The sequence below is a fragment of the Ictalurus punctatus genome, chromosome 13, assembly GCF_001660625.3.
Source record: "Ictalurus punctatus breed USDA103 chromosome 13, Coco_2.0, whole genome shotgun sequence".
In the NCBI taxonomy this organism is placed as follows: Eukaryota; Metazoa; Chordata; class Actinopteri; order Siluriformes; family Ictaluridae; genus Ictalurus; species Ictalurus punctatus.
This window is the reverse complement of record NC_030428.2, coordinates 24,987,395-25,011,177: the sequence shown is the minus strand read 5'-3', so window position 1 is coordinate 25,011,177 and position 23,783 is coordinate 24,987,395. Positions and strand designations below refer to the sequence as shown.

The following is a 23,783-nucleotide window of genomic DNA, read 5'->3' as shown; positions in this document are numbered from 1 at the left end:
CCGAGTCTGAGGTTTAATGAAGATCTCACCGCTGGCCGTGGTGTATCTGAGAAACCCGGTTGAGGAATTTCATTTAACACTGAGCCGAGTTTACACACCGAGCCGTCTGCCGTCGGCACTTAAACACACTCGGTGTGTGCGTCTAGTCCACTCAGCAGGGTAAAGACAGAAAAACGTCCAGAATCCTATTGAGGGTCTAAAACAAACACATGTCTGAGGAGAGAAACGGATGAAGGGAAGGTTTGAAGGAGAAAGTAATGGAGAGGGAGAGGAAGATGAATGGTGGCGAGTACAGATGTTCACGGAAAACAGAACAGAAAGAGAAGGGGCTTCTCGATGGCGTTAGGACCAAACCGACAAACGGTTGGCTAGGTCTTGCCTCTTTTTAACCATCTTAAATGTCCTTTGAAGAGCAGCCACTGTCCAAAAGTCCCCACTTCAACCACAACCCGCTTTTCTTAGCATCCACACATGAATTTAAGCTCAGCCAAATTAGCCTCTTTGCTAAGTTTAGCCTGAGCCCTGAGCTCAGCAGGGACACACACAGGCCTGGAATAACATGCTCTCCAATGAGGAGTCCTCCGGCAGCTTCTGGCAGAGGGAAGAGCAGGAGATAAGCAGAGACGAAAGGGAAAGGGTGGAAAGGGTGAGATAGGAGCACAGCCAGGCCTGTGGAGTGGAGGATTAAATGCAGGATGATGCGATGGCCTACGCTTGCCCAGAAGCCTGCAGTCATAATGCAGTGTTTATAATATGCAAGATGTTACAGCCAAAGGACTTGATGGGGGGGAGGTTCTGTCATTCAAAATTCAAAGCCAAAATTACACCGTTCAAGAGTATTGGAACAATGTAAATGGTCTGCACTTATATAGCGCCTTTTAACCTTAACAGGTGCTAGCCTGTCATCGGGAGCAACTTGGGGTTCGGCATGTGGAGACATGTGGGCCAGGGATTGAACAGTCAACCCTGTGATTAGTGGACAACCCGCTCTACCACCTGAGCCACAGCCACAGGTTTGTTTGGCTCCAACCTAATAAAAAGTTATTCTCGGAAGAATCTCCTTAAAATAAATATACAGAATATATTATATTTCATATTAAATAGCATCAAATACATTGTTGTTGTTGTTGTTGTTGTTATTATTATTATTATTATTATTATTATTATTATTATTATTATTATTAAAACCATCATTAAAAAAGTATTAGAATTAGAAATGAGGGATTAGGCAAATGTATACACCCTAAAGAACATTGAAAATACATGCAGAATTTTTACAAACATTTTTGTCACTTTTATATCACCAAAAGTGAGGTGAACTCACACACAACTCCATGAACCCAAACAGCTTTCACCTCTAAAACCCTCTCTGAGAAACACGTCATGGTAGAATTTGACACAGAACCTTTAAGAACTGAAAAACCCACAGGCTTTCTAGAGTTAATTTTTCATTTTTTTCTAAAAGCATTGTCAAGGTCGAGCCTTTTGGTTAAAAAGTACAGGTAACACTCTACAATAACAGTAGATGCACTAATACCTGAATTAATAATTCCTTAAATATGAACTAATGACGGGTAAAGGCATGTACTAATCACGGAGTAATGAAGGGCGAACCTTAACTACGACGTGAGGCTCATGAATTCATGCGTGAATAACGACCACCTTAAATACGTGTTAGTTTGTTAATGTATTAATGAACACGTCGGGGTAAACGAAATCAAACCTGCTCTATAAGAAAGAATAGGAATTAAACGTGCATCATTTCAAATCGTTTGTAATGTGTACACAAACATCATCACACGGCACTGGATCGCTTTTTTAATACACACTGATCTAACTTATCGGACGTAGAAAGATGCGCTAATAATAAACACCAGTAATTTCATCTCAAACCCGTTTTACATCATTCCCATCCATTTCTCTTCAAATCTCACTCTAGTTCGTGCCCCGGGTGACTAGGACCCAGGGCACTGCTCCTTTGCCCACAAGGATGAAATTAATATTCTACTATCTATTAACATTTAAAACTGATGTTCTATAGTGGTTTAGTCTTAGATGTCAGTTTGAATGCTTTACTATGTCAGTCCTGGCTTTGAATTGTTATGAATTGTTATGAACAGTCACCCATTTCATTCCTATTCTTTCTTATAGAGCAGGTTTGATTTAGTTTACCCCGACGTGTTCATTAACACACTGACTAACAGACATGTACTAACATGTACTTAAGGTGGTCGTTATTCACGCATGAACACATAAGCCTCACATCGTAGTTAAGGTTCGCTCATCATTAGTTCATGATTAATACATGCCTTAACTCGTCATTAGTTCATATTCCAGTAAGTATTAATTCAGGTATTAATGCGTGATTATTCATGGACTGTTATTGTAAAGTGTTACCCGAGTATGTACTGTATGTTAGAATAAAAAAAAGAGTATGTATTAAACCTGAATAATAGTTAAGCACTATAAAAGGAGACTCGTGCTGTTTCTTTATATTATTAAACATATTTTTCATTTTATTAAAAGTGTGCTTCATAAAAAAAAAAAAAAAAACAATATTAAAAAAAAAAATCCATAAGAGTTTAAATTAAACCAGCAAAAAAAAAAAACAGCAACACATGATTGATAATATTGCAAAGAAAAATTTCACTTGCATTGCTCTCTCGAAATTGTCATTGAAAAGGTTGCAGAATGAGTGAGTGCTCCCTTGAGGCACTGTAAGTTTATGACACACACACACACACACACACACACACACACACACATTCATTCACAACCCACAGCAGCATCGTGTGTGACGCGATGAGAAATAATACAACAGAAACAATGTGGGCTTGTTCGGTGCAACACAAACCATCAGAGTGAGACCATGTTCAACAACAACAACACACACACACACACACACACACACACGTCATTGGCATTAAAAACAAATAACTCAGAAACTGCACCAACTGTGAAATGAGAAATATGGTACGGAGTGTAAAGGAAAGTGAGAGAAACAAATATTTGGCCCATATAGACCATGATACAGAATTCAGATTCAGGTGAGAAAGATGTGTGTTGTAAGGTACAAAATAAAACGATCAGGTAACATTCCGCACTCAAAACTCAACCGTTGAGGACAGACCTCAGAGCGGATTATTAAAAATATCTATACTGCTGGGCTTACATGTTTTCTTTTTTGAAAATAAATATATTTTTAAAATAGTTTTTGATTATATTCTTTTGATCTTGTTTTATTGCAAATCTTTACAAGCAGCTTGGTAGTTAATAAAATTATGGTAAAATTGTATTGAACACTTTTTTTTTTTTTTTCCATAATTGTTCATGGGAAATGATGCATAGCTCTATGGAAATCCAGAAATTTGACAAAATCCGAAAGGATCAAAGCGCTGATGATGTTTCAGTGCATTAGAGTTAACCAGAGGTTCTGAACATCAGTGCGGAGGACCCACTGACATGCACAATTTTTCACCCTGGGAATGGAGTTTCCATGTTTTCCCCATGTCCATGTGGGTTTACTCTGGGTTTTCTGGTTTTCTCCAATGTCATTCCTGCTTCATGCGAATGTTCCTGGGTGTTATGTCCATAATGAGCCACCAAGGGTGTTGAGGTTAGGGAGAACTTCAGCTGTGAGGGCATGGGCTGTCCAGGGCTCGAGTTGAGAACCTCTGGAGTAAAACGACATCCTCACCTACAGCACATCTGGATAATCTGGACTGGACGTTAATAAAGAATTGCATAGGTCTCTGTTGCTGATGTGATCAAGAATATACACTTAACCCACATGTTCTGTTCATCGGATGTCCCATTCACCCAGACCATCTTTTTAACTTTTATACATATAAAATTGTAAAAATTCATTAGACATTAATTAGAAATTAATAACAAAAAAAATTAATTAAACATCCAATATACATTAATCTCAATTATTTCCTATAATACAACATTACCATATACCATACACACATACAAGTTTTAAAACGTTTCCATCTAGCACCCTTAAAATTTGGTCTGTTCCTCAAGCTTTTGTTGCAAGTAAAATCCTACAATGGAGGGTTCCCTTTAAATAAGGTTCTACATAGATCCTATTTAGGAAGCTAAGGGTCCTCTATCCAAACTCTCCAAACGATCCAAAGAACCTCTGAGAAATCCATTTTCCCAAGAGCGCTTCAAGGGAAACCTTCTGATGGCTGGTTGGTGTGCACAAGAGGGAATATTAATATGACAGGAAAGAAATATGAAAGTGACTAAAATGATAAAGGACAGGCACGTTTAACACTTTTACTTCACCTTCTTACTTTCTTACACCCATTATAGTGTTTAAGTCGTAAGTGATCCAAATTGTTTTGTCATTTTCATCCAAACAGAATTTTTCAAATGGTGTTACCTACTCGTTACTGAAACTGAGGCAAATGCATGAGGGGCAGTGGTGTTTTATTGATTAAGGTTCTGTGTTAATGACTGGGATCACCATACTGCCACTATTGGACCCTCTGTTTGGATAAAAGTGTAGGACGGATACATAAATTAAAATATTATCAATGCATAATAGACACATTTTGAGCTGAATAGAACATAAGGGTCAACTAATTTCTATATTGGTGTATTTCTTGTACTGAGTGGAACTGCAAGCAATCATAGTGTGTGGTCTTTCCTCACACTTCACAAAAATCAATCATCCCAACCAAATATCCTTCCAGTCATCTGGTAGAACTTCATATTAAAGGGCCGATAGAAGTCTCGTAACCTCTGCACCACCGCGGGATTGATGTTGGGGTGTGGTCGGCCTTTGGTTTTGCCCAGACAGTGAGGCTTGCTGCTTCCTTCAGCCTTCTTCAGGCATGGAAAGCCCTTGGTCTGATTGAAGTAGAAGTGTTTGTCGGTGATGATCCGCTTGAGGCCCAGGAAGTCCTGCACTCGGCCGAGCTCTCCAGCTGGGTCACTGATCAGCCGTTCGCCGCTCACAAACAGGATCTGACGCATGGGGAAGAACTGGAGCCAGTTGTCTAGGTGCTTGGCGTAGATGCCGATCTGGATGGCGCTCCATGAGGTGTCGATAAGGCCTGTAGTCCTGTTTTTGAACGTCAGGCTCTCAAAGGAGGGAATGTCTGGCCTTTTGGACAGTGTCTGTGTGTAGTCTGAGATGGCCCTGGTGACTGGATCCCTCACCACCACGATGAGCTTGGTGGACCGTGACATGGAGTAGATCCGAGCTGGAGCTTCACGAGTCACAAAGTAGCTGGGCGTCTTCTCCATGGTGATCTGACCATCCAGGGTCTTGGGCATCAGGTCTCTAAAGATAGGAGAAAGGAAGAGTCAGGAACCATTGACTGCCAACTCAAACCACTTACCATGTAATGACTGTAACAATCAATCCAATAGGAATACCAAAGTTTAAAACAGTTTAGCAATCCAACAAATTGTAAAACCAAAAGTGCAAAGGGTCTAATAATTAATCTGGTTAAAATACCATGCAAAGGATGTAACAGTCATTCTAATAAGAATAGCAAAAGTGCAAAGACTTTAACAATATGGTAGGAATATAAAATTTTACAATTTTGTTTGCAAAGTTCTTTTAACCCTCACCTGCTTCAGTGCTAGCATTTCCTCCAAGCTTGGACATGTAAAGTAGATCATGTCATTGTACGGTACATATGCAATTCTATTGCATAAATAGTGGCTATCCTTTTTTGACTCCAGAAAGCAAGCAGGATTCCACATCGGCAGCTTAAACTGACAGTGATCAATCAACAAACGAATGGACGATTGCCAATAATTATTGAGTCCCATTGCGGAGAGTGGATTAAGTGTGGTGTGACACTGACACACGAGCAGATTCTTTCCAGATGATCTATGAGCTGAATGACCTCTGCCAAGACAGGAGAGCCAGAGAATTTCCAACTAAAGCTCCTGTGGACCTTGGGACACACCTCCCCAGAGCCTTTTACAAACACCCTTCCATCACGGGCAAAGCCTGGGTTTCTCTCACACCACACCAAGTCTGCTCTTTCATATTCCACTAAGACTGCATCTGCTGAACTCCAAAATATACATGGCTGGCCAGTTCTCTTGCAGTAGCGCTGGGTAAATATCATTTTCAGCAATATTGATTTACAAAGCAGGCGGTGATGCTATTGGACAAATAACCTCAGATTCACTTTAGAGCCACAGTCTATAGAAATGATCGATGTCTAGCAGATGCTGTCATGGTAGATACTTAGTTTCAGTGATGAAAGAATTCTGGTCATGAGAAACGTCAACACATCGGAGAATCCATCAAAAGCAGTGAAACTGTCCAGAGGGAAGAGACGTAATATTTGGCTCGTGCTTTTATTCAAACTTTGGTTTGACCTCAGAGGTTTAAAAGAAAGAAAAAGGCTAATCTATTAGTCTATGATGGACAGCCTCTGTCTCTCGCTAACTCTCTCCTGTCTGCCCCTGTCCTAGTCATTCATTTTTGCACTCTATCAGTCTTGTTCACTCATTTGTTCTCTTTTTCTCCTCTCTCGGCTGCCCTCCAGGACAGTGACCTGAACCGAAGAGAATAAAATCCATATATTAACAATTTATAACCCTCATATACAGCAATTAGGGCATGGCAAGAATTTCCCTTTTACAGCCCAAGTACAAAATGCATCCCTCAATTATTCATCCCATTCCACTCAGCATTGGGGTTAGGGCTCGACAAAATGGCCCCCTTGCCCCCTATAGCAAGCACAGTTTAGAGGCCATAAGAGCATTAGTGAGTCAAGGTCAGAGGCATCATCAAGGCCCTCTGGTCTAACTGAAGAGATCCTCTGCATGTGTGGCACCACACACCCCACCCGTGTCCCTCAGCAAAGAGTGTGTATGTGCAGCGACTTTGAGAGTTTTCGGAGTGTGACAGCTAGTGTTTATCTGCCGCACAGCTGGGATGGTAAACCGTCGTGCTCGGATGAATACACAAGCTGTTGGAATGAGGTAGGAGAACTGCAAATCTCGACTTAATGGAGAGCAGGAGAAGGTGTTTGTTCTGCAATGTTTTAAACAGCCGGGCTTTTAGAGGGACGCGGTAATGTGACACAAAACACATGCTCTGTCACCATCTGTCGAAATCATAAATAAGACATGAACTTCGATGACTTGTCTCATTTGTTTACAGGGCTAGGTCAGGACACGGATACAGTCTAGTCTCGAACTAAATCCCGTTCTAAGTGGCGGGTTTCTAAAACAAAGGGGTGTCTACTTAAAAGAGCATATGATGTTCAATATCAATGCATAATAAATATAAAATGAAAAATACACATAAAAAGGTACACATGTGCTAGCTGCTGCTTTTCTTCACACACAGATTCACACAAAGAAAACTTGCTGGTTTATTATCTGACCATTTGTATTGTTTTGGTTTCAAACTGCTGGAGTATATTTGTTCATTCGTGCTTATGTAGAAACATTTATTTAGGTTCTTATAGGAAAACGGAGCCTGAAGCAATATTTATCAATTTCATTCCGCTTAAATTTTCTTTTTTTCTTTCTTTTTTTTTTTACAAGGCAATTTTTGGCATTTCATAAATTACTGAAGTCCCACCCTAGACCATGTCCTACTGGATACATTCTACTGAATTTTTAATGAAAACAGTGTAATTTTTTTTTTTTTTTTTTTTTACACTTTTTTGTAATGGTTATCAATTAATGAAAGGTTTTTCTGCACTGTAAAACCGGATAAGTTGATTGAACCCCAAAAATTTGAGGAAACTAAATACCTCGAAATTTTTAAGATGATAAATCAATTTCTTTAAGCCAAATGCACTTAACTATAACAAGTCTGAGTTCAATTTTTGTTATGTTTAAGTGTATTTGGCCTAAAGAAATTGATTTATCAACTTATAAGTGATTTAACAACATAATAAGTTTCCTCAAATATTTGGAGTTAAATGAACTTACCCGGTTTTACAAGAGTGCTGTGGTTGTACGGTGGGTAGCGTTGCTGCCTCACAGATCTCGGGGTCCCCGGGTTTGATCTTAAACTCGGTTTACTGTCTGTGCTGAGTTTCACATGTTCTCCCAATGTCCGTCTGGGTTTCCTCCAGGTTCTCTGGTTTCCTTCCACCTCCCAAAAACATTCCAGTAGACAGCCTGGCTACACTAAATTGCCCTTTATGTAAATGTGTATTAGCACCCCCAATCAGGGTGTTCCTGGGAAAGGGTCCAGATCCACTGCAACCCTGTGCAGGACAAAAGTAGATAGATGAATGAATGAATTAATGAACCCAAATGCCTAGAGGTGTGTTTGACAGACACCAAAATGTCCTTCTGAAAGCAGCCTTAGCTTTGACAAGTGGGAGTTCATGCCTACATCCTGAGCACAGGAGATTCAGAGAGAAAGAGAGCAAAAGAGAAATGACATTGTGCCAAAAGAAATTAAAATGGTTATATAACATGGGCTGCACTTTATCTCCGCTCACAAGGTGTTCGAAGGCCATGGTACTTGGATAAAAATAACACGAAGCCTTGGTTATTTTCATCAGAGTTGTACGTGTGGACAGCAGTGATGTAACAGGCGCCTCTATGATCTGATCACGAGCCAGATCCTACTCTGTTAGTCAGGTGTGCTCAGGAATGACAGTTACAGCACTCTGTCATGTTAAGACACGAGGCTCAGACATGGAACTCGACCGCTCTATGGATCTGTAAGTGGCAGACAGTAAGGTCAAGCCTTCCTTTCTCTGAGTTCCCAGGAATATGATATTAAAGGATGGAAATCACTAGAAATGTCTGGAGTCGATGATGAAGCTCATGTAAATACTGCTGATGAGTTAGAGCTCTGATTCTTGATCCAAGCCACAATAAAAGCAGGCCTGATTTGGCAATCTTCAACATGTATCATTAGGAAAACAGTGAGCCATCCAAAACTGGATGGCAGCTGAATTAAAGGATAATCTAATGCACACTGTTGTGTGATCATCATCGATGGGAATGTCAGGACATTGATGGGTGGAGAACTGTTCCTGATGAAGCTAGCACCATTTTCTGCACGCTGCTGATCCAAAAGGGACAACCACCCACCAATCCAAAATCTTACATCGAACCTCTTAATAAAATAAACAGTAACCTCTGCAGAAGTAGTCTTTAATATTTAATAAGCTACATCTTGCTTGTTTAGTCAGTGCACCATCACTTTTGTGTATAGTAGAACCCGATAGGGAGTGCAATCAAAATATCAAAAATTCATAAAGAGGGTCATACTTTGGGGATACTGATTTCCAGTCTGTGGATTTATCCCTCCAGCCTGTGGCTTTATCTGTCCAGTCTGCTTCTTAGGACCAGTCTGGGGCTTCTGTCATCCACCCATGAGCTTTGTTTGCCTATCTTGGGGCTACTACTGTTCCTTCTATCCGGTTTCTATAGTCCAGTTTTTGTAGTGCTTCTTCTGTCCATTCTGGGGTTCCTTCTGTCCAGTCTGGGGCCTCTTTTGCCAGGCTCTGGACCTCTTCTGCTCAGCCTGGTACTTCTATGTTGCTTCCATCCTGTTCCTAAAGTCCAGTTCCAGCATAGCTTCTTCTATCCATCCTGCGGTTCCTTTTGTTCAGACTGGAGCCTCTTTTGCCTGGCTCTGGGCCTCTTCTGTTCAGCATGGGGCTTCTTTGTCCAACCTGGGGCTTCTGTTGTCCACCTTGGGACTACTAATGTACAGCCTGGGGCCTCTGTTTTCCAGCTCAGGGCTTCTGTCGTCCACTCTTGAGCTTCTTCTGTCCAGTCTGGGGCTTCTTAGTCCAGCCTCAGGGCTTCTGCCATACAACCTGGGTTTATTACATGATGTTACAAGAATGTCCAAACAGTATGACACTAGGCTAATTATTACTCTGAATTTTTCATACTGCACAATGAGATTTTATGTAAAACTAAATAGTGACAAATGAAATCGCAATCTACACCACTACAGTCTCACTCGCCTGCTTTGTGCCATGTGTTTTTACTCTATTCACTGTAGTTTACCCTAACAGTCTTTGTCTTGACTCTAGTATGACATTTATGATTTGTCCTAAGAAAGCATTAAAACTGACTACTTGTGTATCAAGTCGCATAATTGTGTACGGTTCAAGTGCGTAAGTGTCGAGTAAGTCCACATTGAGAAATACCTGTACATAAAAAGGTTGCTGGCTGAGCTAAGCTAATCCAAAAAGCTACAGTAAGCAATATGTTGTAGCATTTCTACTGTCAGTTCCCTTAGTTACAAAACGATTAGTATGTGAACATAAACTTTATATTATGGTATGCAAATTGAGACGTCCCCATGACCAAGATAATGCCATTAAGAAGATGATGGAAAGAATCAATGTTTGAAACAAGGTGTTAAAACAAATGATTTAAGTGTCAAATTATTAATGAAGTACACTGTAGTATGTACCCATTCGAATGCATGCTAGCCACTCACGTTACGTCATGTAATTACCGAGGAAATAATCTGAAATTACGTCTACAAAATGAATGTGTTCACGCGGGTCTGAAACTGAAAGTGCCCTGTTAAAAGAGTGGCCTATTTCTTAGGGAAAAAGGGACAGAGAGACAAAAGAAGCTGTATTTAAGCAGCCTGAAAAAGATTTAATCGCTAAATAAACTCTTCATAAACACACAATGGTCCCAAAATGACAAAAGTCAAGTGAGCAAATCCAAGCACAAGTAAAGGAAGTGAAATAAAAAGCGAAAGAGACAGAAAGTAGGATGATGGACAGACTCAGCAGGGAACCCCAAGTTACAGCTCTGTTTCCCCGCGGGCCCCTTGGCACTGAACACACACAGCCTTTTCTAAACGGTGCTTTATTGGCGGTGTAGGTGATGTAACAGATGAAGGAGTTTGGCTTCCAAGCGCAGGAGATTTACAGCCTTTTCCAGAGAAACCTTTCAAGTCTTCTTTACGCTGCTGGACTACGACTCCCAGTGCACGCTGCTACGACGGAGCCAGGAACCGGGCCTTCGCTGTGAAGGTTCAGGAGGAGGTCTGACACATACCAAGCCAAACTTTTAGGCCTGATTTTGCTCTAAGATACACTTTTTTTTGACAACCATCATAAATAGCTGAAAACCTGACTAAGCAAGTTGCTTCCACAAATGAATCTATTCTGGCTTTTTCCTATTTGGATTGGACTATAAGAACATGGTTCCTTAAGGGTTCTGTGGATGTCTAGTGGTTATAGATCGTCTAAAGAGGTTCTACTTGGAAACGAGAAATCCCCTGTTGATGGTTTGTATATAGAACCGTTCTTCAAGAAACCAACCAACCAACCAACCAAACGAACAACAAAAAAAAAACAAACGTAAAATACTAGAATTAACCTCTTTTTAAGATAAAAAATTTGGAGATTTGGAAATACCATGTTTCCTAATGAACTACACAATATAGGATGGAAAGAAAAGATGGAATCAAACATGGAAAGTGATACTGATTTGTAATCAGTAGATATATCCAGATACAGCCAGTAAAAATGATTTGTTTGAAAAAAAATAACATAATGCTACGTTTGGTGATGAAAAAAAAATCGAATGTTAAAAGTCATCATATTGTTAATAATGGAATCTAAACACAATTAGATTTATAGCTTCAAATAAAAATATTAATTCATATTTAGCAAGTGCTTTATCCTGGTCATGGTCATGGCAGATTAGGAGTACATTCTGGGGAGATACAGGGGAATACACCCTGGACAAGACACCAGACATCATGCACACACACACACACACACACACACACATTCACACACCCAGGCTGCATCCACATTAATCTGGATAAACTTCAAAACATATCTTTTGTTGTTTTCGGCGTTTTTGTCCATCGAAATGCAGCTTTCTGAAAATGCTCTCCCAAGTGGAGAAATTGGAAACGTATTTGTAGTCATGTGACCCATCCAACTCGAAACAAACAAGATGGTGGACGATGATGTGCCGCAGTCGTTGTGCCTGCTGTCCAGTGAATCCAAGATTCATGTCATTTAATACAACCTTCAGATTACATTTTTAAATAAACACCTGACGGATAATGGCGCAGGTTGAAGCTTCTAATGTTTTTCCGCGTGTGTAGTATAGGCATGTGAGCATTTTCAGACGAGCAATTTTTTGGAAAACGTTTGAAAACACCGGTCTAGACGGAGAGTGTTTTAAAGAGAAAATGCAGTTTCCAGATCTATCCGGGATTAACGTGGATGTAGCGTCGTTCACACCGTAACAGGCCGAGTTAGAAAAGCCAGTTTAGAAAAGCCAGTTCACCTACATGCATAATTTTTGGATGAACTGGAGAATCTGGAGAAATCCTACATGGTCATGGGGAAAACATGCAAAACTCCATGTTTAGGATTAAACCAGGGAGCCTGAAGCTGCAAGGTGGCTACAAAACACCTTGACATTCGAAGTAGTTTATTTCACATTTAAAAATTCATGGTTTTAAAAATAAAAAAAAATAAAAATCGAGCCTTTATATTATAATTGCTTAATCAATCACAAATGGTGATTCAATAATACAGTTTTCATACACACACACACACACACACACACACACACACACACACAAATTGAATTCAGGTCGCTTACTCCAGTGATCAGATTTGTTCAGACAAATTCAGTTAGCAAAATTCACTTTTAAAATAAATAAATAAATAATTCAAGTTAAGCAGGCCAAGGCAATCAAGCCCACAATGGGAGACTGCTCGAATTGGCTAGATATCAGATAACTGCATTCCAGGTTTGATTTAAAAACTTCAAACTGTGACAGCCCTGATTGGGAATAATGGAAAATTCAAACTGTGCAGGTCAAACGATAAACTCTTTAGTTCAGTATGTCTGAGCTCTGATCTACTGCTCTGTTAAATACAGAACAAAGAGTGTTAAGAGCATGGTGGGAGAAATGTACATCATCTGGGCACTAATCACAAAAGACAAGAGTTCACCAAAGCTGTCTAGCCTGTAGAAAGTCCTGATTCACTTTCCTCGATAAAGCACTAAATTAGGCATAAATATCCCCTACTGCACTTCACTGGCATTCAGAGCACATTACAGTCCAGTAATTGGCTCAATATTTATTTCGGAGGCTTTAGCCTAGTGATCCTTTCTACTTCTCTGTCTATGTTCATAGCCCTCGCTGCTCGACGGCCGTTTTCCAGGTCAGTGAACCGCGGTGGAGGTCAGTGCGGCTGTGATTTACTGGAACGGCATCACAGCGTGGGGAAAAATCCGGGTTTGATCATGCGTGTTGTTTATGACTTCCTGTCCAAATCTTTTCCTGTCCTGCACCGCACCTGGAAAGACTGGGTGTTAGCATTAGAGTACTAACGCTAATCACTGCTGAGCCACAATCCTGAAGTTTTTTTTTATGGCCTCATTTACTAACATGGATGAAACCTGAATTAAATTTGATCAGCCAATCACAAAGCTCGCCATATTACATCACCGCTAGTTTTTCCATTTCAGCTTGTAGCGTGCACCACCACAACTATTCACCTAAAGTTAGCTACCTTTCTCTCAAACTCGGCTCATTTTATTACACGATAAATTACTTGACATTGACAACTTTGCTAGTTAATTTGGTTTAATAGTTACTACCAGAGAAGTGACATTTCTATTAGTTAAAGGTAGTTAAAGTTTGTGCAGTGCTGTGTTTAGGTAGCTGGCTAGTTTGTTTTAAATGGTAAAAGCTGCAATTAAAAGCATTATTTCATACGGTCCACAGTGTTCAATCAGCCCAAAGAAAAGAAACAAAACACTAATGATATAGTACGATCAAATTTACAATTGGCTAATTAAACTTAACTAAGCTCTGCCCTTGTTGTACCTGTAATACCCGTCTGGACACGTTTTTTTGTTTGTTTTGGTTTTTTTTTGTTTGTTTTTTACCTGGTTCTATCCAAAATTTTCATTTGTTCATACACAACTAACTGCTGGATTAAGAAGAAAAAAAAAAAAAAAAAAAAAGACGTAAAAAAATAGATTTTTCAGGAAAGTGCTTAATATTTGTGGCGCTTATAAGATGCACCACTTTGCATGCACTCGCTCAGAATGACAACTTTAAACTCTCTCTCTATCTTTCTCTCTCTTTCTCTCTCTCACACACACACACACACACAATCTTTGTACCAATGTCAGTGCTGCTGTTATTTTTAACCCTAACCCTTTACTATTCCCAGGAGCCCCTAGGGCTGTGTTGTGTGTGTGCACATTTCCATATATATTTTCACCATACACTTTCAGCATGTCTCAAAGTGCTTTATTTCACTTATACCACAGCAATTTGAAACATGTCATAGTTTTCAACATGTTCATAGCCGTAGAACATCAGCAAAACCCCAAAATCTGTAAACCAATCACCTCCGTTATACCATCTATATTACCTCACCGGCGTTTTTTTTTTTTTTCCTTCTTCTCTCCGTCTCTTGAAGTTAATAAGAGAAAGACCACACCTTGTCATGGTACTGAGTAACCTCAAAGTTCAAACTCTGACTTTCTTTTGTTTAACTTTACCTTGACTGTTACAAAGCACTGACACATGAGACTCCTTCCATAAATGTTCAATAGACACCTCTTCACAGAAAACGTCACCATGCCAACAATTACTGTACACATATTATTCCGAAGCAAACGCCATACAAGACCCTGTATAAGCTGCTATTATAGATACAATATCATAATATAAGGGAGTGAGAGCATTAATATAAACCCGTGATTTGCAGCTGCTGTTACGGAAAATCAATCAACCAATCAGAATCGAGAACTCAACAGAGCCGTGGTGGAAAATTTACATATGGTCATGTGGTTTAAACTCGTCTATGAGTCGCCTATAAGAGCATCGTAGAACAAATTATCACTATAATCACATTCTCAGAACAGAGCAGGAAAGCTATTTTACTTCAGAGCATTGCTTCCTGATAACCTGATATATTACTGCTTAATGCTCGCTGGTATCTGGGAATAATCTATCGAAATATCTATCAAGATGATATCCACTCTCATAATGATGGGAACCTTGGATGTTTTTTTCTTTTTGTTCTCGCGATCAAACTCCGACAGACGCCATGATCTCTTTCCAACAACCTGACGTATAAAGTCTTCATGACATTTGTTAGAAATACTGGAAGAGTTCTCAGTTCTCTTCACTCTGGAGCTTTCTCGAATGCCACCACACCAACCCACCGCCATTTTTCCACCATTTCCATGCGCACAAAAAATAAATAAAAAAATGCATATTTCATGGTTTTTGACACTGAATGTGAAGTGCCTTTTGTTATTGTTCCCTCTTTTCACATCAAGCACTACCATGTGTTTGAGTAAAAAAAAAAAAAAAAAAAAGATGGAGTTAGCTTTGCAGTGCAGTGGGTACTCATAAATTTCTCAGCGGTGCTCTAAGTCTGTACTTTCCCCAAGTCCCTAGTTTATTGCATAAGGAGGAAAAAAATAAGTCGTGCTTCTGTGTCGGTTTCGGCTTCGGCCTCGAGGCTGAATTATTCACCTTGAAAGACAGACTGAAAGGGAGGGTGAGGGACAGAAGGACTGAGTCCATCTGAGGACACTGAAGCTTTTAGACTCATGGAGGAGGCTGATCGAGTGGAAGAGGAAGAGGAAGTCACACACTTTTTCCTGGAAATGTTTCCTCTTCCAGAAGTCAAGGTATTATTGCATCGCTTGCTCTGTTTTAAAACCCTGGAAAAAAAAAAAAAAAAAAAAAAAAAGCTAGCGAGACCCTCTTGGGAAATGAGCCAAGATGAAGCAAGTGAGCTAAGGGCATCCGAGCGCGATGGAGGATTTATTGCGTCTTACACTCGTGACCCCCACAGGAAGCAAAACAAACAAAGTAAACTTATACTGGTTTAAAGTGAGCCAGTGCTTCTGGTGCTACTTTCGAGAGCTAGTTTTCTTGTGATTCCAGCACACCGTTTGTGTTCATGTTCCTCTGGTTTATCTGGGGACTCGGGATGAGTGTGAGAAGGATGAGAGAGAGCGCCAACATGGTGTCTGCATCACTTTTTAATATCGCTTTGACCCACTTGTTTCTGAAAGCCTTGAAGTTGGAGAAATCGCGTAGCATGTGCACAAAGATGGGATTATCTTCACAGACAGCATTTTCTTCTTCACTCTGGCTCTCGCTTAGACTTATTTCTGCCAAGTCAGTGTTGAGAGTCTCAAGAGCTTCAGATAGATAAAACCAAAACTTGGAGCTTAACACCAATCATTCTTGAGGTCTCGAGGTATTTTTTATTTTATTTAATTTTTTTTCCCAGTGCTGCTGCTTTCGATGGAAATGTCCAGATGGTGTCTTGACAGAATCTTTTCTCTGTAGTGATTAGGAATCGACTGAAGACGATGAAGATGCTGCAGAGTCTGGAGAAACACAAGCTAAAGATCTGAAAATGTCCTAAATGCGGAACCGAATGCCGCATGTTATGACCGTTTGACAAAACGGAGGAGAGTTTTGTGTTCCGGCTGCTTGGGAATGGTTCTATGTTTGATTATCTTCCTTCAAGCTCATATTTAAAGGTCATCAGAGTCATTATATGAGGCTTTTCTTTTTTTCTGCCTCTCAGTATTACAGGCTGTTGCTGATTAATGCTTAGGAGCCATTACTGCTTCATATGGGTGTGCATTAGTGTTTATCTGTGTGTGTGTGTGGAGAAGGGGAGGGGGGATGACTAGGAAGTCCTAATCCGCAGAAGCTTGCAGTGTATAAATATTAGGGTTGAAGCTTCGGAGCAGATTAGCCGTCCATGACTTCAGCAGCTCTGCTGAAAGTGTATTAAAAATGACCAAAAGACAAACAGAAACCCCGTGGAGGGCCGTCTTTAGTGCGAACTAAAGCTGACTTTGGCAATTTGGCTCTGTTTCGATGTCTAAGCAAATTCTGTGCAATTCTTGGATGTTTCAATTCCAATAACTGCACTTACCCCAAACTTTTGCACTCGACCCAGAGGTGCCAACAAAATCCGAGCAAGTATTATCCGAGCTGATTTCAGGAAGCATTATTTGTTGTATAATGCTGTTTTTTTATTGATTTATTTATTATAAATAAATAAATAAATAAAAACAGCATTATACAACAGACTTGGTTCTGAAATCTGATTGGCCGGAAGCCATAAAACCCTTGATATATGCACACCTTTGAGTTATAACTCTACACAACAACTCTAAAAATCTCCTAATCTTCATCCATTATGTTATTTTCAGAATAACAACTGGTTTGCAAAAAATAAATCAATATTAAAATTCATAGTCTACCAAGAAGATTTGCCCGTAACTCTGATATTTAAAACAGCCCTTCTCTATGTTGTGATCGTTGTCAAATTCTTCAGATTATAAACAAAGTTGGTCACATATCCAGAAAAACATCCTCAAATCATTAAAGAGCCACGGCCATATTTAACCCTGGGCATGAGGTACTGTTCCATATGGCTACCTCTCTGTGTGCGCTAAAACCATCTCTGGTGTTTATTACCAAGAAGCTCTATTTTGGCTTCATCTGACCATAGAACCCGATCCCATTTGAAGTTCCTGTAGTGTCTGGCAAACTGAAGATACCTCCAAACAACTTGTGGTGATGTAGGTGACTTCAGATTGTAGTTTTGGAGACTTTCTGACCCCAAGATGCAACTAACTTCTGTAATTCTCCAGCTGTGATCCTTGGAGGTTTTTTGTCCACTCGAACCATCCTCTTCACGGTGCGTTGAGACGATACAGACACACGTCCAATTCCAGGTTAATTCATAACATTTCCAGTTGACTGGAACTTCTTAATTATTGCCCTGATGGTGGAAATGGGCATTTTCACTGCTTGTGCTATTTCCTTATAGCCACTTCCCATTGTGTGAAGTTCAACAACCTTTTGCCGCACATCACAGCTATATTCCTTGGTCTTACCCATTGTTATGAATAACTAAGGGAATTTGGCTTATGTGTTTCCTCATATTTATACCCCTGTGAAACAGGAAGTCATGGTTGAACAATTTCTGGTTTCTAGTCACCCAGGTGTACTAAAAAAATATATATCAGTGGGAATATACTTCAAATATATTTTTCTCAGATGAATTCATAGGGGTGCCAGTAATTGGTGCAGACCTCTATTTAACAGACATTTTAACAACAACAAAAAACCTGTGTTGTGTTTGTAGTTGTTAAATATTGTGGCTGTAGATTTTCATACTGAGAGTATAGAGAAAGAGGGAGGGAGGCAGGACGGCCTGTCTGTGTCATCCTCACACTGGGTGATTTATGTGAGCTGTGTGGTGCCTCTATGTGTGTAACGATGGATTAAAGATGACGGAGACCTTTACAGCACTGTCTCCTGCAGCCATTATCACACTAATATAGAAGCCCCAGGTAGAGACACTGAGGAAACTGCTACAATGGATTAAGAGATAAAACAAGTGCATAGAGACATCCCAACTCTCCTTAATACATACACACGCTATGTTTGGTAATTGACCTTGTTTTTGCTGGACTGCAGTCAGCCAATCAGACAATCCATGTGGCTCTAGTAAAGCAGTAGAAGTTCAAAAGCATTTGAGATACGTTACTACTGTCTATGGGTCCTGAAACAAAAAACCCCAGGAACAAAGTTTGTGAATTCCTTAAAAAGTTGCTGGGCTCCTGAAAAAAAAAAAAACATTCTTAAGTTCCTGAAAAAGTTCACAGACTCATAAAGAAAATAAATTGGTTCCTAAAATGCCTCAGGCCCTGAAAAGATTCCTGGTATCCCAAAAAAGTTCATGGGTTCCTTTAAAAATAATCAAGTTCCTGAAAAAAGTCCTGGACTCCTGGAAAAGTCCCTGGGTCCCAGAACATAGAACCAGGAACTAAGTTCTTGGCAAGGATCCTGGACTGCGGAAAAAGTTAAAATTGTGGAGTAAGAGTGTGAGTATCGATTAACAGTTACTACTGGTACATTAGATTACATTTCTTGTATTCTTTGAATCTCTACTGCTTGAGGTACACCTTTCGATTCAACGCTCATGCCGTGACACCTACGATATAAGTTAAGCTTTGTGAAATGGTGTCAAATTTTGGGTTTGACCAATCAGCAAAGTTTATGACAGAAAGCTCTGTCTCAGTATGTCATGCTTGACAGAAAAGTACCTACTCTAGATCAGGAACCACAGGTTTCCTGGAACAACAGTTAAAACCTAAAAAGTTCCCAAGTTCCTCAAAAGAATACTTGGTTCCTGAATACATTGATGTCTATTTTCCTGGACTCCTGAAAAAGTCTAGAGATCCTGGAACAAAGACGCTGTAACTTAACGCGTTAGTTCCTGAAAACGGTCCTGAGTTCCTCAAAAAAAAAAAAAAAAAAAAAACCTCCCTACAGTATTTACCTGAAAATCTTCCTGGACTCCTGAAAATGTCTATGGGTCTTAACACAGCACCAGGAACTAAATTCTTGAAAAGGATCCTGGACTGCTGAAAAAGTTCCTGGATTTCAATGCCTTATATTTAAAGGGCGATAAATAGCTCCGTACCTGTCCGCCACATACTATGAGCCGATTTAGACCTGAATCTGTATCTGAAGTGCACTTCTTCTAAAACTGTGTAGAAACACAATCTACTTTCTGGAACTTAATCCACAGAAACATATCTTACATAATTCTGTTTTCCATTTCTACTTTTAGATTGCGCAGGAGACTGGTCTTACTTCAGCTGGCGTTAGGTTAAATTGCAGAGTAAGGTAAGAGTGTGAGTATCGATTGACATTGATACACACACACACACACACACACACACACACACACACACAGAGAGCGAGAATAGAATAGGGGAAATCCCTCCTCATTCCTTGCCCTGCTTCTCGCACTCCCGTCCCAGCTGGGGTTCTCCGCTGTAGCAGACGTATAAAAGCTCTCACTGTTCTCTACTAACACACCTGCCCAGGTGGACTACAGCCAGGAGTGTGTGTGTGTGTGTGTGTGTGTGTGTGTGTGTGTGTGTGTGTGTGTGTGTGTGTGTGTGTGTGTGTGTTGGCTCTGGCCCTTTGACTAACATGTGGGTAATTCTGAGTTCAGGTTCATTTGCTCGGTATCTGTAACATTACACTGACTTCCAATAACAATCAAAAATTGCCAGAAAATGGGGAAAAATTAGGAAAAATTTAATCTGTGTATAGGAATAAAACATAATGTCATGTTCTATTGTAGAAATAGAACCAGTGATGGGGTGTTGAGTTGTGAAGTGTAGTTACTGTCACCAAGACGTTGATTATTTTCCACTAACAGCACCTCTGAAAATGTTTTATTCCTCTTATACCACGGCAATTTGCCAACGATTAATTAATTAATTAATTATTAATTAAGTATTTATTAAAGTATGGCATATCATAGATTTGATCCGTTTATACTTATGTATATGTATATTATGTTTTGTAATGGCTATGGAACCAGTCACATCCTGTTATCACTAACGTTATAACAGATATACCCAGTAAACAGTGGTCTCCTCACAAGCTTCTCCCGAAATGAATAATACAAAAAAATCCAGCTTTACATTTGACCAAGCGACCGCAAAGTCCCCAATCCTGAAGACTTTTCTGTGTTGGAAAACCTTAAGTTATAGCTGTTATAAGTTACAGAGTGTTACAAAGCGCTGACAATGAAAGCGCCTTCAGTAAGTGTTAAATAAAACATCTTCTCACATGAACAATACAGCTTTTAAAAATCTGTTTATCCGCCACATAAGCCCCAAATTGCTGAAATCTATCATCAACTAAATCTAGACTAAAATAAACATTTACCAAATGACTAGCATTTAAAAAAAAAACAACGTATAAAAATTTTAAAAAAGCATAACAATATTACGTATTTTCTTCTCAAGACTAAACCCGACTCCATGTTGCCATGGAGACAAAGAACAATATTGTTGCTATGGTTATATCTGGAAGAGCCTCGTTGTTGTTGTGATAAAAATTTCCATGCACTGAATCCTATGAATAATTCCTGAGTAGTTCAAATGATTTGGTTAATAACTAAAGGCTTATTTAAACCATTGTTTATGCTCATTGTCATGGTCACATTTCATAGTTACATGGTTACACAGTATTAGGAGCACGGATCTACATCAAAGGCAACCTATTGTAAATAAATAACAAACAGCCAGCCAATAATGAGAAGGCCCGAATTAGGCGTCCAATCAGAACCAGGTGGTTTACGCCAGGTTTGTTTACCTGTGCCAAAAATAGACAGGAAAAAAAGGGTTCTTCGTTTGACTTGTACAGATGAGTGTAAAAGTTTGCCAACCCTCAGCAGCAACAACAACAACAACAACAACAAAAAAAAAAACACAAAGAAATTTATTCTACAGCAACAAGGCATTTGGTGAGTTTTTACAGATTTTACAGATCTCTAGGTTGTAATATAGAGAGGAGCTCAACATCATGCACATTCTTTTCTTCCTGACCATTTTTGATATAACTACAGATATCATGCACAAAAACCACGGGGGGTGCAAAAATGGAGCAGACTTTTTACACAAGCAAGTGCTTAAATGCCAGCTTTTGACTAGAAGCTACAGTATGTATGCAAATCGGTGGAAGCCAGGAAATGTGCATAAGTATGAGCTCTGATGGCTGTAAATGGCCGGCAGTGTGTAAGAACTGTGAGTGTAGGAAAACTGCCAAAACATTGGCAAGAACTGCTCCATCTAATAGGTAGTCTTGCTATTCAGAGAAGTATATTAAAATATATAAAAATGCGACATATTTTTTCATTTCTATTTTGAAACTCCAGATCACATCCCCTTAATAACAACTGCTGACTGAGCACTCAAACCTGAACTGCCCAGGTGGGTGTCACATGAGGTTCTCTGTTTTCTAAATGTTACAGGGACTTTATCTACAGTTTGGGGACTTTGTTCTGTACCAAGAGAAATATAATGAGGAAATCTAGCTATAAATAGCGATCTGGGGTCCAAACACCCTTTACAAACAGTGCCCTCAGTGGTCAGTTTTTAACCGAGATTCATAGAACACTAGACAGACTGAAGATAAACATACTCAGGTTTCCTGACAGTAGCTCAATGCTGACCCTGCTGAAAGCTAAATGGCTGATGGCAGACATGTTTAATAACCCAGTCATCATTAGAAATTCCTTTACAGGTGAGCACCAAGATGCAGTATACAAAATTTCAAATCAATCACACGCATGGTTCCTTAGGAACAGTTATTCTGAACTTAACTCCGCCCCCTATAGATGACCATGCCCAAAACTTCTCCCACATCCTCAGAATCTTGTCTTGAGCATGCCTTTCAAGTTTTGTGTGAATCCATACGACCAATCATAGTAATCACGGTGAGTAATTTAAATCACCCCACTAGAATTGATTGGCATGTGGCGGCTATGCTGTTTACAAATCTCAACATGTTTTTGATAATGACTGAGTTTCAGACTCCTGAGTGATTTGACACCAAGTTTGTAAAATATGGCAAAAATACTAGCAGTGTAGCCTGCAAAAGTAGTTTTCGTATGTTAGGGAGTTCTACAGTTTCATGTCTCTGAGACTGTGACTCGTTATTTGGTCTTCAGAATTTGGCTTAGAGAAGAAGAAGAAGAAGAAGAGGAAGAAGAAGAAGAAGAAGAAGAAGAAAAATCTCAGCAAGAACAATAGACTTACAATACGTTTGGTGCTTGGACCCCTAATACAGACATTTACAATACTGTTCACTTCCTGTCTGGCTGCTGTTTTCCTCAGCTCCTCCTCCTGCTCTGATTTGACCATGCCCACTCACCATTGATGGCACCTGTGTGTAATTCATCACACCTGTATAAATACCCCTTTGTGGCGTATGAGCCTCTTCTGGGAAGGCTTTCCACTATATTTTGGGGCGCGGCTGTGGGGATTTGTGTTCATTCATTCATACACGAGCATTAGTGAGATTGGGGACTGATGTCCGGGGTGCAGTCGTCGTTCCAGCTCATCCCGAAGGTGTTCAGTGGGGTTGAGGCCAGGCCTCAGTGCAGGACACTCGAGTTCTTCTACACAAACCTTAACACACCATGTCTTCATGGAGCACAGGTGCACTATCGTGCTGGAACAGGCTTGGGCCTCTTCAGTTCCAGTAAGGGAAATTGTAATGCCACAGCATACAAAGACATCCTATACAATACACAACTACTTACTTCCAACTTTGTGGCAACAGTTTGAGGAAGAACCGCATCTGGGTGTGATGGCCAGGTGTTAACAAACTTTAGACCATGTAGTGTATATAAGCCATATACTGTAGTTATAATCACAAAATGCTGTCCTGTCCATTCACACATGCATACTATATATCCACACACTCGTGCTAACACACCTAGCTATTTTGAAAACGTGTAACAATTTTCAAAGTCAGGGTAAGATGTGGGGTCAGTGTTTAAACATGCTGTTAGAACTTCGTACGTATGAAGTTGAAGACGATTCGACCCGAAGAGGGGCTGCAAGAGAGACGAAACAAGAGTCTGGTAAGGGAATGACTGTTTATGGCTGATACAACTTAAACGATAACCAGAGCTCACTTCTACTAACTAACCACCTAACTAATTTCACAATATTAAATGTTACGGATTATTGAATTATATTCGGTATTATTGTAGTTCTATCCTTAATTTCATACTCGGTCTTAAAAAAGCCAGAGAGAAGGAAAAGGAAGAGAGAAGAGACAACGGCAAAGCTAACCCGAGACAGAAATAAAGCACTTTGCTGAAGTGTAAAGTGCTAAGCTGATTATTGTCCCTTTCTTCACTGTTTTTCCAATGTCTACACTCCTCCACACTCATCTCTCACTTCATCCCATTACCCTTCCTGTC

General features: G+C 39.9%; 1 protein-coding gene across 1 annotated transcript in view; it reads right to left on the bottom strand.

Annotated features, from left to right (window-relative positions):
- Window positions 1-2,579: 2,579 nt before the first annotated feature.
- The window catches only part of si:ch211-216b21.2 (heparan sulfate glucosamine 3-O-sulfotransferase 3A1), a 47,671-nt gene continuing 26,467 nt past the window's right edge, over window positions 2,580-23,783 (bottom strand). The window contains exon 2 of the mRNA XM_017482648.3: window positions 2,580-5,299. Within this exon, the coding sequence (XP_017338137.1) occupies window positions 4,678-5,299 (622 nt within the window). The 3' untranslated portion in view covers window positions 2,580-4,677. The remainder of the gene's footprint in view (window positions 5,300-23,783) is intronic.